A 17,156-nucleotide genomic window follows, 5' to 3' on the forward strand; every position below is an offset into this window, starting at 1 on the left:
GAGAGGGAGACAGAGGCAGACAAAGAGTAAGCCAAAGACAGAGCAGCGACTCACTGACTGAGGAGCACAGGGGCCGAGACTGGGAAGAGACCAAGCGTCCTCATGATGGCCTTGCCCACATCAGCATCTCCTCCACGGCGCCAAGGAGACAGGCAGCTGATGCTAAGGTTACACGAAGGGGACGAGGATGAGCCCTGGAGTCACGCGGGCAGGAGCCTACAGGACACAAGTTCTCTGCTGCCACGGTGCCACGCCCTTCTGGGCTCGCCGCAGGACCTTACGGCCGGCCTCCACACAGGCCTCCGGCCAGAAGCAGCTCAGCATTAACAAGGTGGGTTTTAGGTCAGGGAACCAACAGCTTGACAGGGCTTGTCCAAGATACAGGGACTGACAAGTTGAGACCACGAGCTTCCTACCACATGTACGTATTTATGTGCACACACACTCACACACATCTACACAGACAGAAATGGCAGTAACAGAGACAGGAACAGTGTGATGGAGCAGACAGACAGCAGAGCTGAGTATTCATCATGTGTCCACCCCATCCTGTACACTGGGCCAGGTGCTAAGGATAAATATAAAATAAACCAATCCCAGCCATGAGGAGCTTACATTCTAATAGGGGGAAAAGCACCCACAAAAACACATGCAGAATAAATATGAAGTAGACACACAGATGCTGACTAGCTGTGTGACCCTGGGCAAGTCATGTAACCCTATGTGCCTCAGTTTCCTTATCTGTAAAATGAGCTAGAGAAGGAAACGGCAAACCACTCCAGTATCTCTTTCAAGAAAACCTCAGACGGGGTCCCTAAGTATTGGTGGACATGACTGAAAAGAGACCGAAGCAAAAAACCCACAGATGTACAAAGTCGTTAAATATAAGGTGGTCTGGGGTGGGGAGATCTAGAGAGGCTTGTACAAAAGATGGTATCTGAGCTGTACATTAATGGAAGACAGGGACTCTGTAGTTCTGGTGAGCACCCAGAGATGAGAGGTGGCATGCTGTGTGTCAGGAACTTAGGGAAGACCAGTCTGGCTCCATCAGTGTTGAGAGCAAGTCATACCCAAAGAGACTGGAAAGGAATGTTGGGCCAGGTTACGGAGGGCTTCAAAAGTTACGCTGGGGAATTTATATTTGGTCCTAGCAGCAACAGGAGGAAATCACTGGAGGTGGGGAACCATCTGGTCAGGTCTGCACTTAAGGAGCATCACTTTGGCAGAAGAATGTAAAATGGGGGGGAGGCTGGGCAGGGAGGCCAAGAAGAGGTGGATGCAATAATCTGTGAGGGAGTTGGTGGGGGTCTGAACTAAGATGGTGGCTGTGGGAGGAGACAGAAGGGGTCAGGTGAGTGAGGTTCTGTCAAAGTAGAAACAGCGAGATCCACCAAGCAACTGGATTTATGGGTGAGGGAGGCAAGGACATGAAGACCAGAAGGATGGTGGTGCCTTCAATAAAAAGAGGAACATTTGGAACAGAGGAGGGTTTAGGGAACAGATAGAGTTCTGTTTTGGACATGCTGACTTGGAAATAATCCAGGACATCTCTGAAATCTCCAGTAGCCAGTTGGTGATGTGGAAGCTTAGGGAGAGACCAGGACTGGAGAGACAGATCTGGGTGTCATCATCAGAGATGATAGTTAAGCCCATGAAAGCTGATGAGGTTACCAAGAGAGAGCGTAGGAGAAGAGAAAAGCACCCAGGAGGAACCCTCGAGAATGACCACAGTCTGGAGGAAACATGGGTGAGAAACAAGCAAAGGACCAGGATAGGGAACAGTCAGGCAAGTAAGAGGAGAGGAGAAGGTAGAGCCATGAAACCCAGGGAGGAAAGAGCATCTAGGAGGATAGTCACTGACGGTGTCAAATGTGGCAGGGAGGTCGAGGACCAAGAAAAGACCACCATATTTGACAATTCAGAATACATCAGTAATAGTGGAGTCAGCAGATTAAGCTGAATGATGAAGTTGGAAGTCACACTGCAAAGGACCAAGGAATGAGAGGTGAAAGTGGTGAGTGCTGACAGCTTTCCAAGAAGATTGGCTAAGAAAGGGAGGAAGAGGAGAATCATTTGAGGGGATGATAGCATCTAGTGAAGGCTTGTAAGGATGGCGTGACCTCGCTATGTTTGAAGGCAGTAAGGAAGGACCAGTGAGAGAGAGGCTGAAGAGTGGGGAGAGGGTGTTACTGAGGATGCAATCTGGTAAAGGGGTTAGTCTTGGCAAGGAGAAGGACCACCTTGTTGTCAGCAACTAAGGAAAAAGAGAAGAGAGTGGGTGATGGTGTTAAGGGATTTTGAGGAAGAAAGAGATGTTGAGCAAGAAAGAGGGTTTGAAATAGTTTCTGCATGGGTGATAACGAATCACAGCACAGATGACATTGTGGACGACATCAGTATGTCATGGGCCCAGTCAGCACAGTTGTGACTTCTTCAATCTGCAGCTTGTGAGTAGAAACAGGGAGTGGATGAGACAAGTGAGGGGAGTAGTCCAGGGCTAAGTGTTGGCAAGAGAAGAGCAGCAACAGCCCAGAGGGGTAAGGGGGTAGGACAGCGCAGAGCTGAAATGACAAGCCATGGCTTTGGAGGGCTAAAGGAGGAAAGTCAGAACAGGAATCATTCCTGGAGAAAGTCTTGAGAGGTAGAGGGACAAATGAAGCCAGGGAGTGGTGGAGGGAGAGGAGGCTGTGGATAAACAGGGGTCGTGTGACCCTGGGGGATGGCCCTCTGCCCTCGGCACAAGGGGCCACCCTGCCTTAGTTGTAAAGTGTAATGTTATCTGTTTTATTGCATTTTTATTTATTTTGTTAAATATTCCCTAATTATATCTTAATCTGGTTTGGGCCAACACTCAGGCGCACTATGGTCCACGGGCCACGTGTTTCCTCGTGGAAACCCGCTTCTGCTGATGAAATCACAGGTCCAAAAACACTATGCATCCCCAGAGCCTAACACAGTACCTGGCTCATAGTAAGTGCTTAATAAATGCTTGTGTGTGTGTGTGTGTGTGTGTGTGTGTGTACATACACATATACGCATATATGGGTGAAGTTGATTTTATATATAAACAATAAACGCTTGTTGATATCTTACACATATATATGTATACATACACACATACAGAGGTAGAAGGTTTCGTCAATTCATGTACAGATACAGATGGAGTCACAGGGATATTAACAAGCATTTACTAAGCACCTACTACAAGCCAGGTGCTGTGGTCGATTCTGGACACACAAATATAAAAACGTGGTCCTGCGAGCCCTGGCTTTATCCAGATAAGGGGCAGGGACCTACGTCAGAGCTGATCACACACCTAAACCTCAGTTCTCAGGCCAATCCACTCTCCATTCTGCCACCCACAGGGTGAAGTCCTTCTATGAAATGAGAAAACTAGGGACAGATTCTACAACCGCCCAAACTTGTCATGAAAAAATAGAAGCGAGAACATGGCAGACAAAAGGGTGACCTGCAAACAGCACGCTGTCATGGGAAGAGAGGGGTTCAAATCTAGCCTCTCCAGACGTTTCTCCAAACTTCCCTGGGACTGCAAGCACAGTCGGAGCCTGGGCGGGGACAGTCTTGGAGAAGTGACACCCGTCCTCAGGGCGATGGATGACACGGCTGGCGTGGTGACATGAGATCCCTGTCTCACTCTTCTTGCAGTAGCCATGAGGGTGCCTGCAGGATCCCGAGAGGCTGCCACTTTCCTTTCCTCTCCTCTCCTCCACTCGATGCACACGGTGTAGCTCTCAGGCCAAACCCAGGAGGATGAGCAGAGTTACTGATGACATGGTGGATCTAGGGGACAGGAACAAGGGATCGGGATCACTGGGCCTCCCCTCCTCTAGCCCGGGGGAATTTCCTCAGTTTTGCTTTGCCAGTGTAGATGTGACTAGAGATTTTCCTTCCTTACTAACCACACACATGCATTCCTGTCCAGCCTGAAATGCAGGGAATGTGTGCTCTCTCTGGAGAGGAAAATGGCACAAAGTGATGCTCGGGCCCATAAACACTGCACTTTTTTTGTTCTTGGTTACTTTTCACAAATGGCCAAATGTCTACCCCCGCTTACAGCATGGCCACTCTCCAGACTCTAGTGAGGCGGAGGTGCCTCAAGGGGAGTCCAGATGGGAGAAAGACTGTGGGGAAGGGTGGGAAACAAGAATGCCAAGAGCCTGGAAACACGCAGGGGAATGGGGGAGGGCATCCAAGAGCTGGGGGTGGGGGGCCAGAAAACAGTCATCTTCAGGGGACATTTCCTGTGTCACTTGGACCCCCCTCGTTTTAGTTTTCAGGATGCTCAAATCCTCACGGACATCGCCTTTCCACCCATCGCTGTCCCTCTCGTCTCCAGTCCACGGTCGTCCTCCTGGCTTCACGAAGCCTCGCTCCTCAGAGCACTGCTGCCCTTTTGGCTGCCCCACCGGCTTCGAGCTGGCACCACGCTGGCTAGCAGTTCGCTGAGTCTCCAACTGTTTCCTGCCCGTGAGGTGGGTGAGGCCTCCAAAGAGAGGGACCAGATGGGCCTTCCCAGCCTCTCGCAGTCACAGACACTGGGCTCTGGCACCGAGTAGGTGCTCCAGACTTACCGGCTTGCTTGGGGTCTCCATCCCCACCCTTCCGCAAGGCAGAAGAGAAAGGCCCCGCTTCTTCTGAGACTGAGACAAGGCTTCCCAGTGACTTTGAAGGCTCCCAGCCCCCTCCATCCCTCCCCAGTCACCACCACCATAACTCGGCTCCCACTGTGAACACCAGGCACTGAGCAGAGAGCGAGCCCGGTGACTCTGGACAGGTCCCTTCTCTCAGGGTCCCAGGGACTTCTCTAAGACTCGGGGTGGCCTCTCCTTATCAGTGTGGGGAGGGTGTTTTCACTGGAGGTTCCCTACTCCAGTAAATCACAGGGAAAAGAGAACAAGCAAGGTTAGAAGTGGACCCAAAGGTTCTAACCAGGAATATCAAGGCAGACAAAGAAAACAATCCCTGGGGGTTATTCACAAGGGAAGAGAAATTATTTTTTGTCATTGTACAGTCGTTTCAGTCTGACTCTCTGTGACCCCATCTAGGGTTTTCTCAGCAGAGACACTGGAGCAGTTGTCCAAGTACTTCTCCAGCTCATCCTCCAGAGGAGGAAACTGAGACAGACAGGATGAAGTGACTTGCCCAGGGTCACACAGCTAGTGAGGGTCTTGAGACCATACTGGAACTCAGATCTTCCTGCCTCCAGGCCTGGTGTTCTACCCACTGCGCCATCTTGCTGTCCAAAGATGACTATTCCAAACACCCACCACTTCCCTTTCCATCTAAATCCCCCCGTCACTGTCAACAGCGTCCCTGGGGTCACCACACGAGGTCCTCATGCTTGTTCCCCTTTCGTCGTCAACCAGGCACCACTTTTAGCTTCCTCCTCTCCACTCAGAGACCCCCCTGCACTCCGCCCTCAGCTGAGGCGCTGACGCAGTGACCTCACCCAGCTGGCGCCTCTGCCTTCCTATCCATCCTCCACACAGCGCTAAAGTGATTTTTGCACGGCCTAGGTCTGATCATGTCACACACACGCACACACACGTATACACACACGCACACACATATACATACATGCACACATGAGACACTCCAGTGGCTTCCCCATCATCTCCAGGCTCCAGACATCTTGGCCTCCTGGCTGTCATTCACGGACAATGCGCCATCTCTCACTGCCCATGGCTCTGGCTTCCCCGATGCCTGGGACGCTCTTCTTCCTCATCTCCACCTGCTGGAAGCCCCCACTCTTTCTGCCTCCACCCTGCTGCTGGTACCTGTTCTCCTTCTCAAAGCTCCCTACATGAGCCAGGTATGTGCTGTCTCCCCGGCTAGATGGAAGCAACTTGAGGACAGGGCCCCACTCCCATCTGGTTGGGGCTCCAGTGCCTCCTGCTGTGCCTGGCACACACTAAGTGGCTAATAAACGCTTTCTGATTAACAAGGACCTCAGCCTCCCCACCACGCCCGTTCCATCCCACCCCAGTCCTGCTCTCCTGGGGCACAGCTTACACTTCAGACTCTCCCTCTTTAGTAGGAACAACCTGGGTTGTCCCACTGAGGCATTAGTGGCTTGGAGTTTTAATAGGATAATTTCTCAAGGAAAGAAGACTCAATGGTCAAATCACTCACGCGGATGAGATCCTAGGGTGCGCTCAGCTTACCAAAGGGGAGCCGTTCTTGTGCCAACAAGCACATGGCTTCCTAGCAGCTTCCCCTCCGCCCCCACGGAGCTGACTCTGGGTGAGAATTTGCAGCTGATGAGGATTCCCTGAATTAGAAAATGTGTGAAGTGACTGGAATTCCAGCTGTCCCCAGAGAGGTCCCATCATTCTCCACCCCCACGTGCTGGCTAAGTGGACTCTGGCAGGCAGGACAGTTAGCCGAGAGAACCACGGGGACCCCTGCTGAATCCCTTCTACAGGCTGGACAAGAAGGGCTGGTTAACCTGCTCATCTCCACCAAGGGAAAAGCCTCCCATCAGATATCAAAGTCTTGAGCAGGAAAGGACCTCTGAGGTCATGCCCTGCAAGGCCCCCTTGGAACAGGGGAAGAAACAGGCTGGCAGGGTGACCTGCCGAGTTAGAGGTGAGTTAGCAGGACTGGGTACTCTCTGCCCTGCCCAGGCCAAGGCTAGGGCCCTCAGGGCACCCCAGGGTATTTCTGCAACAAGAAAGTGGGTCTCACGTTGGAAGCCATCCTCCAAGGTTCTGTCCCACAAAGGCAATAACATTAATTATGGAAGAATTCCTGAAGAATTTCCAGGAGCTTTTCGGAAGCAGCGTCCTCTACGCTGAAATGTCAGCTTAGTTTCTTCCCAGGGACAGATTTTTGGGGAAGCCTGAAGAAAACCATGCCAGTCATTTTAAATGATGGGCACTGAAAAAAGCCAAGTTCTTCTGGCTGACGGCAAAATAGCTTCCATACTTTCCTTAATCACAGGCGAGGAAATGCCTCAGTGGGGGATCAGGGCAGGGTCAGCGACTGAGGTGAAAAAAAAGGGCCGAGGAAGGCAGGCCTCAGGCCATGGGAGGTGCTGGCCGGGCAAGTGGATGTTGAGGGCGCCACTTCTCCCACGCTTTCTTTAGTGGAACCATACTCTTGATAGCAGATGTAGCTCTGGTGTCTGCCTCTGCTTCTCCAGGATGGGCACGGTGCCTGGCACACAGGAGGCACCCACTGAATGCCTTCTGAACTGAATTCAGTGGTTACTCCTCAGCAGAACTTAAGAGGGCAGCCCTCGTTTTTATCCCCGTACCTGGCAACCGAGCAGGTGCTTAATAAATGCTTGCCAATTTGACTGGGTAAGTGAACTGAACGGAATTTCTCTAGCTCTTCAAAGTCTTCTAAGAAAACTTTCCATGCAGACACGATCTCATGTACACCTCCCCACACTTGAGAGCCGGGTGCCAGAGGGATGGTGGCCTGCACCTCCAAGATGAGGAGGCGGACACTCAGAGGCAGGGTCCGGCCCCCGGGCCTCTGGGACCCCACTCAGCCCTGCATCCTGCCACTCTGCTCTTTCGCATGTGAGCACCCATCACCTCAGAGGCCAGCAGCTTGTGCTAGGCCGACTCTTATTTTCCTGACATGCCACCTGTGTTATAGCGATGCCTTGCTGAGAAAGCTCCAACAGGGTTCCTTCCCCTCCCTAGTCCTGGGGCTGGGTCAGGGGTCTCCTGGCCAGCCCCAGCCCGACTCTGCCTGCTAGCTGCTCCGGCCCTCCCCACCCTGCCATTCTCTGAGGCCCCGGCTCACCCCCTCAGCTCCCCTTCTCAGGACACCAGCCCCCTGCCTCACTCTCATTTCCTGCAGCACCTTTTCTCATTCACCCGACAAGAAGCTTTGGGAAGGCACAGGTCTATCTCATTCGTAGTGCCCTGTGGGGAGACAATTCCAGGAAATGTTTGTTGACTGATTCCAATCCAATGAAGAAGAAAGTCTAACATAGCCCCATTCTTTACATTCTCTGGAGGAGAGTCACAGATTCCACAAGACTGGTCTGTGTTCTCTATCCCTTCTGCAGGAAGGCAAAGTCTGTGTCTGCATGGGCCCATCAGCCCTGGAGCATAACTGAAAATAAACCAATCTCACCGTGTTTGGGAAGAAGGCAATAAGCGATGCAAGCGTGAACTGACTTATAGCTATGACAAGCATCTAAAACAGGGACATCAACCCCTCAGAGGGTCCTTGGAAGACAGGCCTGGACCAGGGAGTCTTGAAATGAGAGGGTAAAAGCCCACAGCAGGGGCTCTGGCCTGGGAGACAAGGGAGTCGCTGGGCCAGTGTGTCCCTGACCTGGCTGTGAGGCCCGGGGATGGACGTCTGCCTCGTCTGTGAAAGGATGACACGACTACCCTCAAATAAGCTCACTGATGAGAAGGCCGTTTTTGCCCGTTTCTGGTCTCACAGAGACTGCAGAAACGAGGACCCCATCCTCGCCATGGCTCTCTCATCCCACCAGCACGAGCCCAGGCTCACGCCAGGAAGCTCTAGCCCCTGAGCAGGCCGCTAGTCATCTGTGGCATGAAGGGGGCAAGCATTCTGCCAAAGCTGAAGTACTGCACACAGGCAGAGTGCTCCACATGAAAGGCCGGTGGGGAGGGGCCCACTCCTCCTCCTCATCCCCACAGCTCAGTGATGGGGCCAGTTTTCCCACTGGGGCAGTAAGCCCTGGTCTTGGTAGAAGACACCAGGAAATACACTGTGACACTCATGGTCTGTCTTACCAAGGCTCATCTTTCCATGGGCATCTCCTCTCAAAAGCCAGACCAGGAGTGGGCAGGGGTCAGGGTGTGTAATCACACTCACCCAGTCAATAAACGCCACACTAAGCACTGGGAATGTAAAACAACGCAATGTTGTGGCAATTCTTCTAATGGGGAAGACGACAAGCAGATCGTTGTATGTTTACGATTACAAAGGGTAACTGGAAGGGAACCACAGCGGGAAGGGACGACTGGAGGGACAGGGGGGAAAGGCAGCGTTTGGGCCAAGTGTGGAAGGAAGCGAGAGAAGGCGGGAGAAGGAGGTGAAGAGGCAGACCTTCCCAAGCCAGGAGGACAGGCAGTGGAAAGTCAGGAACGGAGCGCAACCGTGCACAAGAGACAGCCACAAGGCGAGTGGAGCTGGAGCCTGGCGTTTCTGAAGAGGAGTAACAAGGGAGAGTCCTGGAGAGCCAGGGAGGGGGAGGGGGTCAAACCGGTCAGCAGCCACGGGAGGAGAAGGCTAAGTGAGGCCGACACCAAGGCTGTGAGCCCGGTGCCTGGGAATGTGGCGGGGGGCCTGGAAGAGGGAAGAATCCGGGGGAACAGAGAACCTCTTTCCCCAGGACCTTCATCCCTAGCCCCCTTACCCTAAAACAAACACACACAACCTTCCCTAGTCCTGCCAACCCCACAAGCTACGGAGCTCCGCCTCCTCTTCTCAGCCAGACTCCTGGGGAGAAAAGACTGTCCCCACTCCCTGCATCAACTTCTCCCCTCATTCAGTCCTCAATGTATTACGCCAAGCCTTCAGACCTCAACGCTCAACTGGACGATTCTCTCCGAAGTTATCAATGATCTCCTAATGGCACATTCGTGATCTTTCTCCATCTGTCTGCTGCATTTGAGACTGCTGGCCCTCTCTGCCTGCATCCTCTCCCCCCATCCTGGGTTTTCAGGACCAGCTCTCTCCTCCTCTCAGACTGTGCCTTCACAGTCTTCACACCCCCTAACTGGTGGGGTTCCTCCAGGTTTTGTCCAGGGGCCTCTTTCTTCTCCCTCTCTATGCAGATGACTCCAGATCTATATACATATCTACCTCGTTCTGGTCTCCCCCCCACCTAGATTTCAGTCCCATCTCACCACCTGCCTATTGAATATTTCAAACTGTATGTCCCAGAGATCCCTCACTCAACGTTTCTAAAGTAGAACTCATTCTCTTTTCTCCTAAACCCTCCCTCCTTCCAAACCTCCTCGGGCACCAACATCCGCCCAGTCTCCCTGGTTCATGATTTTGACAGCAATATGGACTCTTCATTCTCCCCACATATGCAGTTAGTTGCCAAATCTTTCTACCTTCACGACGACTCTCCCGTACACCTCCTTCACTCCACTCACATAGCGATCAGCTACATTTATGCCTTCACCACCTTTAGCCTAGATCACTTCAGTCTATCCCACACATGGCTTATCATTAAGCACAGATCAGGCCAGGTGACTACCCTGCTCAATCAGCCTCAGTCAGGGGTGGGGAACCTGTGGCCCTTTAGGTGTGGCCTCGAGGCCACAGTTTCCCCACCCTGAGTACCAGAGGCTTCCTTTGCCTCGAGGATCGAACATGAGCTCCTCTATTGAACTTTCCAAGCCCTATACAACCAACTCCCAATTTATCTTTCAATAGAAGAAGTTCTTCCTCCTCCACACCTCTCTGTTCTTCAAACATGCCCTAATTCACATGTCACTGTGCCTTTCCATTAGCTGTCTTCCATGACTAGTATGTGCTCATAGCTAACTATGGTGTGTATCTGCATGTTTTTACTCACTGTGTATCTATTTGTAATATACAGTGTAGATAAAATACATTCTACATAGAACACAAGCTCACTGCAAGTCGGGATGGTTTCACTCTTTATCCTTGAACGCAAAGCACAGAGCACAATGTCTAGCACGTAGTATGTGCTGAACCAATACATGCTGCTGGCCTGACATCCAAAAAGTAGTTGGTAATGTGGGGAGTCAGCAGAGGGGTTAGGGTTGGGTAGACAGATAGAGAGATCAAACAGAGATGACAACTGAACAAGGAGGAACTCATGAGATGATCTAGAGGAAGAAGAGAGAAGGGCCCAGGACCAGGCCATGGCTGGTGGGCCCGAGCCAGATAATGATGGGGCAAAGAGAATGGCCAATGCACATGAGGCAGGGAGGGGGAGAACCAGGAGGGAGCAGGGTCACACACACCTAGAGAGGAGAAGAGGCTGTGGAGAGGTCAAGAAGGACGAGGTTTAAGAAGAGGTCCAGAGAGCTGCGATTCAGAGAATGGATGATATGGTCAGAAGGTTTAGAAGAAACTGAGAGGAGAGGAAATGTGACCCACAAATGATTTTCTCAAGGACTTTAACCACTGAAAGGAAAAAGAGATATGGGACAGAGTGAGTGGGGGCTGATGGATCAAGGGAGGAGAGCGGTGACGTGGGCATTTCTGTAGGCAGCAGGGAAGGAGCCAGGAGATGGGGAGAGGCTGAAGGAGAGCAGGAATGACAGAGGACACCTGACTGGAAGAGATGGGAGGAGATGGGCTCCCAGGGGCACAATAACTGGTGTGTCTTAGCAAGGAGAAGGGCCACCTCTTCATGGAAGAAAGGGAAGGATTTCAGTAACGTGCAACAAGAAGAGGGGAGAAGAGAGAGCTCTTGTTAATGGCCTTGGGTTTTTTTTCTGGAAGTATGAGGCAACGTCCTCTGGGAGAAAGGGTGAGATGATCTAACGTCCATTTGGAGCCGAGTCAGCTGTGTTATGAGCCTCTTCTGCAGTCCCGTTCAACAGAACTGCACCAGCTAAATTAATCTACCCATTTGTGCCATACCCAGCAAATCATGGAGAGAATACTTTTTTAAATGATAACAAAATTAATTCTGAAGAACGGAAGATTAGTATCTCACAGAAAACAACGAGAAAAAGTATGGATGGAGGGGACAGAGCATCACCAGATTTCAGACTGTGTTATAAGTCAGCGGGTGGTCACAAAAACTACTTGATATTTGTTAAAAACAAAAAGTCCATCAGTAAAACTGATTAAATAAGCAAGAAACAGAACCCACTGGAAATGCGCAGTCCGGCGTTTGATAACCCAAAACATGAATGACGGGGGAAGGACTCCCTTTTGGAAAAGAACTACTATGAAATTAGAAAGTGTCTTGGCAGAAATTCGATGAAGACAACTATGTTACATCCTATGCCACAATAAGGTCAAAAGAGATAAGAAATCTGAAACGGTCACACCATTAAAAACCAAACCAGCCAGAATAAGATTAGGTACTTTTAAAATGTATGGCTAGGAGAAGACATCTTAAAAAGGGATAGAGAATATCATGAAAGATTTTTCAAAAGACAATTTTAATTACATAAAATTAAAAAGCTTTTGAATGGACAAAATCAATGTAGCCAGAACAAGTTCCATCAAATGTCACTAATAAAAATCTGATTTGTAAAATTTACAGGGAATTGACATCAATATATAACACCAAGAGTCATTCTGTAATAGATAAGTGATCAAAGGATATGAGATTTCAAAAGCAGAATTTGAAATTATGAATGACCACATGAAAATATTTTACAATTCACTAATCATTACAGAAATGCAAATTCCAAGATCTGCTTTTTTACCTTACACCATAAAAACTGGCAAAGGTGACCAGAAAGAAAGGGACCAGTGGAGGGGCTGAGACAGCCACCTTGGCATTTACTTCCTGGCTGAGTGACCTCAGTTTCCTCATCTACACAAATGAAGAGTTGAACTAGATGACACCTAAGGCCCTGCCCATCTCTACACCCAGGACCCTCTGATGCTAGTGTACGGTGAGGAGACCCCGACAAGATCCCACCATTCTGAGTATCGGTTTGGAGTTATGTAAGCAAAGTGACTATTTTGTCTTCGACTCAGAGATCCCACTATAGAGCACATGCTCAAGGAAGTCAAAAGACAGAAACAAAGGGCCAACAGACACCCCGAGACAGTCTTCGTATCCCTTTTATGAGAGTCCCCAGTGGGATATGAACGCAAGGGAATATTGCTGTGTGGTAAGACATGGGAATCTGAGGAATTCAGAGAAACATGAGAAGATTGATATAAACTGATGCAGCTTCCAATAAGCAGAACCAAGAGAAGAATGACTAACTGTAGTAATGTAGATAAGAATATCATAGTCTGAGTAACCAAAAAACCAATGAAGGCTCTGGAGAACAGACACTAATGGCACAGAATAATACACATATTATTCTACCATACAATTTACACACCAACAGTCTACCTGCTAACAGTATTTTTACATTACTTGGATAGAAGGATAGATTTATACTATCCTACTATACACTCTACATACCAATAGGATATAGAGACTATTAGGATAGCATAGGATATACACCTTGTCAGGTCAGATGCAATGGCTGTCAGATGATTTCTTCCCCGCCCCGGCCATCCCCGCTCTCATACACACAAATCTTGGGAATGGACCTGCTCTTTGGGGACTCTTCCAGGGAATTCTCTCCCTTGCACTTCCAGCAAAAGGATGTTTGGGGGTGGAGGAGAGAGGAGGATGTTCCCACTACCCTACGAGCAGCAACGGCAGCTGGGACACACGATGTCCTGGGACCAGGCAGGCTTGAGGTAGGGCCCCAAAGCCCTACATCCAGCTGCCTTCTGCTTCCTTCCTTGAGCACAGATCCTGAGAATGGACATTTCCAGCCTTGGCAGCTACCCCTGGGCCAAGAGTTCCAGATCTAGGCCTCTGCTGACCAGAAGAGAAAAGCACCCTTGCCACAAAGCCTCAGGAAAGCTGGGCTCAGGCTGGCCAGAGGTGAGCCTTGTGAGCTGCTGAGGCCACGTACCTGAGGTGACCATCCCCCAAGGGTCTCTTTTACTTTGGTGCTGGGGTATGGAAGAAGGACAAAGTACAAAGAACCCAATAGGCCCCTTTCTGGGTTTGCTAATGAATGCTTGTGCGTCTCTTCCACTCTATGCATTGCTGTCCTACTATACCTGACACCTGCACTGGACATTGAACACGTTTTCTTTCTAGTAGGGACCCTGTTACCCACATTTTGGAGAGATCCTTAACATAAGCCATTTATAAGATTTGTTTTGAAGATTTCCCTGGGCTTATTTTGGGTGGGGACAGAAACAGAGAGGGGAAAGCCTGAGACTCCCCATCCCCGCTTTGGGGCCACGTGGGCCCTGAGCAGAGCCTCTCCTGAGAGGGCTGAGGGGGCAACTGACCCTAATCCTAACACAGTAAGCAAGTGCTTCCCAAAGTGAAAATGGAATTTAAGACCAAATACTTTCCTGCCTCAGCCTGTGCACAGCTGTAAACCCCTGGGTGCTTATCAAAGACTGTGTGAAAGCATTCCTCTGTTCTCCTTGGATAAAAATATTTCTGTGAAATAGCTGTTATCATTGTTTTCCTCCTCAAAGATAATGAAAACTGAGGCTTGCTCGTGTCAGGGAGTGGGGAACTAGGTCAAAAAGGTCAACGCCATTCTTCAGGCACATGCAGTCACGTGAGCCATTTGGAAAAGGCTCTGGAAGCCATTCTGCTCCTCATTCAGAGGGTCAGAGGCAGCTTATTTAGACGAAGGTTCAGCCGAAGTTCACCTGGGCTTAGAACTTGTTTCTTTATCAAATGAAATAGTCTATGTAAAGTGCTTTGCAAACCTTAGAGGGCTATGAAAATGTTCCTGCTGTAATTATTACAACTGTCATCCTTACTCTTATCAGGGCAAAAGGTAGCAGTGCAAGCCAGGCTGCATGGGGTCCCATTTCCCTGGCACACTCCGGGATGTCCTTGATCAACCCTGGATCACATCCCAAGTCACTGCCCCGGCTCCCTCAGGACCACTCACACGGGGGGGAGGGAGGACTACTTTACTGTATGTGGCCAATAGGACCACACAAGAAATGGTGTAGCATCCCTTTGGCCTTCCTTACTCAGATTCTGGAGGTAGGGCAGCCTTGCAGCTCCAGGAGCAGAAACACTTCATGAGCCCAACAACAGACCGTGGTCATCCTAACATGATTTCCCACACTGCCCCAGGAGTTGCTACCTGCAGTGGCGGCGGAGGGGTCCTAGGGTCTGCCCACCTGGCAAACGTCATAGTGCTCAAACAGAGACAGGAGTCCGACATCACTGCGAGATGTAATTCCTCTGAGGAGGGTTATGTTCCCATTTCCAGAATCCAGCTCCACCACATCATTGAAAACATTGGACACAGCCTTGCCAGTTAGAAGCAGGTTGACAAGTTCCTGTTGACCAAAGAAAAAGGAAGTTTGTGAATTCTATATGCCAAACACAGAAGAAAAGGAGGGGAGAAGATCAGAGGAGATAAGATGAGGGCGGAAGGAAAGGAACAGAGAATTTTTTTTCCACGATTCATAGGGAACAAAATTTCGACCACTTTCCTTATAAGTTTGTAAGTTATCGTTTGATCTAATCTGTTCTGAGGGCCTGCTACTGTGAGCAAATCATTTCACGTTGGACTCAGTGATTGCCTCTCCTGGACCTGCTGACCACTGGGGCTTCTCAACTCTACACCTATGACCCCCACACTAGACACAAAACAGAGACCTTGCCCTCAGGCATGTCTCTGGAAGGTGAGGTTTTTGAAATATATTTTTATTTATTTCATTAAATAGTCCCAATTACTTACAAAAAATTTTTGACAGTCATTTTTTAACATTTTGAATTCCAAATTCTCTCTCTCTCTCTAGCCCCTCTCCCACTCATTTAGAAGGCAAGCAATATGATGCCAATTATACACGTGAAATCATGCAAAACATTTCCATATAGCCATGTTGCAGAAGAAGGCAAGCAAAATAAACAAGCTCCCAAAGTCTGCTTCGCTCTGCACCCAGAGTCTGCCAGCTCTCTGTCTCTGGGAGTGGGCAGCATTTTTCATCATAGGTCTTTGGAACTGTACTGATCACTATCTTGAGCAGAGTAGCTAAGTCTATCAAAGTGAGGCAAGTCTCCCTCTCTCCCTCTGCTCTGACAATGGTGAGAAAAGCAGTGACCAGTACATCACTTTTATCTCTGCTGACAACCCCTGACCCAGTGAGCATGAAAAAGACCCTTGGTTTTATTAGTGGGAGATGTGGAATGCCCTGCATTGTGTATATATGGAGGAAGCCAAGAAGGACTTTGGAGGAAATGCTCAGGCAAGTTATGGTGCTCTGGGGGGCCTTAGCCCCTCAGGAAAAGGAGCCTGAGTTCACTGCCATGTTCTACAGGGCTAAAGGTCTTCCCCTCTGGCCTCAAGGATCCAGGGGAGGGGTTGATGGTACACTCTCTGGACGGCTTCCTCCAAGGCCCCGTCCAGCCACAAGCCTTCCCAGAACCAGGCAGTGGGACAAGCCTCTGGCTGCCCTCATGTTTCTGGGTCTGCTCAGTCTTTCTTCTTCATCATCTTGGAGTGGAGTCAGCCTAAGAAGAGCAACATGAAATGCCAAAAGGGGCCCTCGAGGTGAGCAGCAGATAACAGGATGAGTCAGAGTGGCCCCAGGGCCCAAGGCCTTTTCTGCTGAGTGACCCTGCACTCCAACACTGTCTTCAGGACCCTCAGAAGGGTACATGCTCACAGGAGTCCCCACAGCTCAGTTAGAGCCAGAACTGGTGCAAGAAGCCAGGCCTAGTAACCCCCATCTCTGTCACACTGTGACTGACATTTCTCCATTTGACAGATGAGATGAAGAGTCAGAATCTGCATCTCTCTTTCCCCCTCACCAAGCTGTCTCTCCACACAACAGGAATCTGAATAATGGGGAAGGGTGTGCTCCAACAAAGGCATCAGTCCATGACAACACCAACAGAGCACACACTGTGAGGTGGAGCCGGGAGCTCATCGGGGTGGGCATTTCCTCCAGCAGGACAGACTGCAGCCCATGGGACAGGCCTCCCGTCCTCCAGCTCAGTTCATGACTTCTACAGATATAGCCACAGTGAGTCACGGGACCTGTGCTCAATCCCCACACCTGCCACCAGGTTCCACATGGGCCATTTCATCTCCTTGGGCCTTGGTTCAAGTCAGGTCAACAAGCATTTACTACTTGGCTCCTCTGTGCCAGGCAGTGTGCTAAGCAGTGGGGATACAAAGAAAGGCCAAAGCAAGTCTCTCCCAGTCTAATGGGAGAAACGATGTGCAGATGATGGGGCACACACAAGACCGATCACCACACTGCCGTCATTCTTGCCTCGCATCCCTACCCCAAGCCGCACTGGCCACGGGCATCACAGACACAGTCAGGACAGGTGGGTCCCTGTGGTGCCTCTGACCTTTCCAGCTGCCTGACAGGATCCCAGTTGAGCTGCTTCCTGCTCCCTGGCCTCAGTGCCCTCTCTTGTGAGATCACTAGCTGTTCTTACACTCCCTGCCTCTCGGGGT

General features: G+C 50.3%; 1 protein-coding gene across 10 annotated transcripts in view; it reads right to left on the reverse strand.

The window, feature by feature from the left end:
- MINDY4 (MINDY lysine 48 deubiquitinase 4) overlaps nucleotides 1-17,156 on the reverse strand; it is a 148,847-nt gene that overhangs the window by 20,032 nt on the left and 111,659 nt on the right. For 9 of the 10 annotated variants that reach the window (XR_013485774.1, XM_020964489.2, XM_020964492.2 and 6 more), the window contains one exon: nucleotides 14,860-15,021. Coding sequence is in view for 9 of the 10 variants with exons in the window: in XM_020964489.2 (XP_020820148.1) it covers nucleotides 14,860-15,021 (162 nt within the window). In the remaining variant the exon portion in view is untranslated. Of the gene's footprint in view, nucleotides 1-4; nucleotides 3,802-14,859; nucleotides 15,022-17,156 lie in introns of those variants that run through there. The other variant, XM_078152011.1, reaches the window with a different exon arrangement.

Source organism: Phascolarctos cinereus, unplaced genomic scaffold (assembly GCF_003287225.1).
Source record: "Phascolarctos cinereus isolate Bilbo 61053 unplaced genomic scaffold, phaCin_HiC Scaffold_4;HRSCAF=312, whole genome shotgun sequence".
Lineage (NCBI taxonomy): Eukaryota > Metazoa > Chordata > Mammalia > Diprotodontia > Phascolarctidae > Phascolarctos > Phascolarctos cinereus.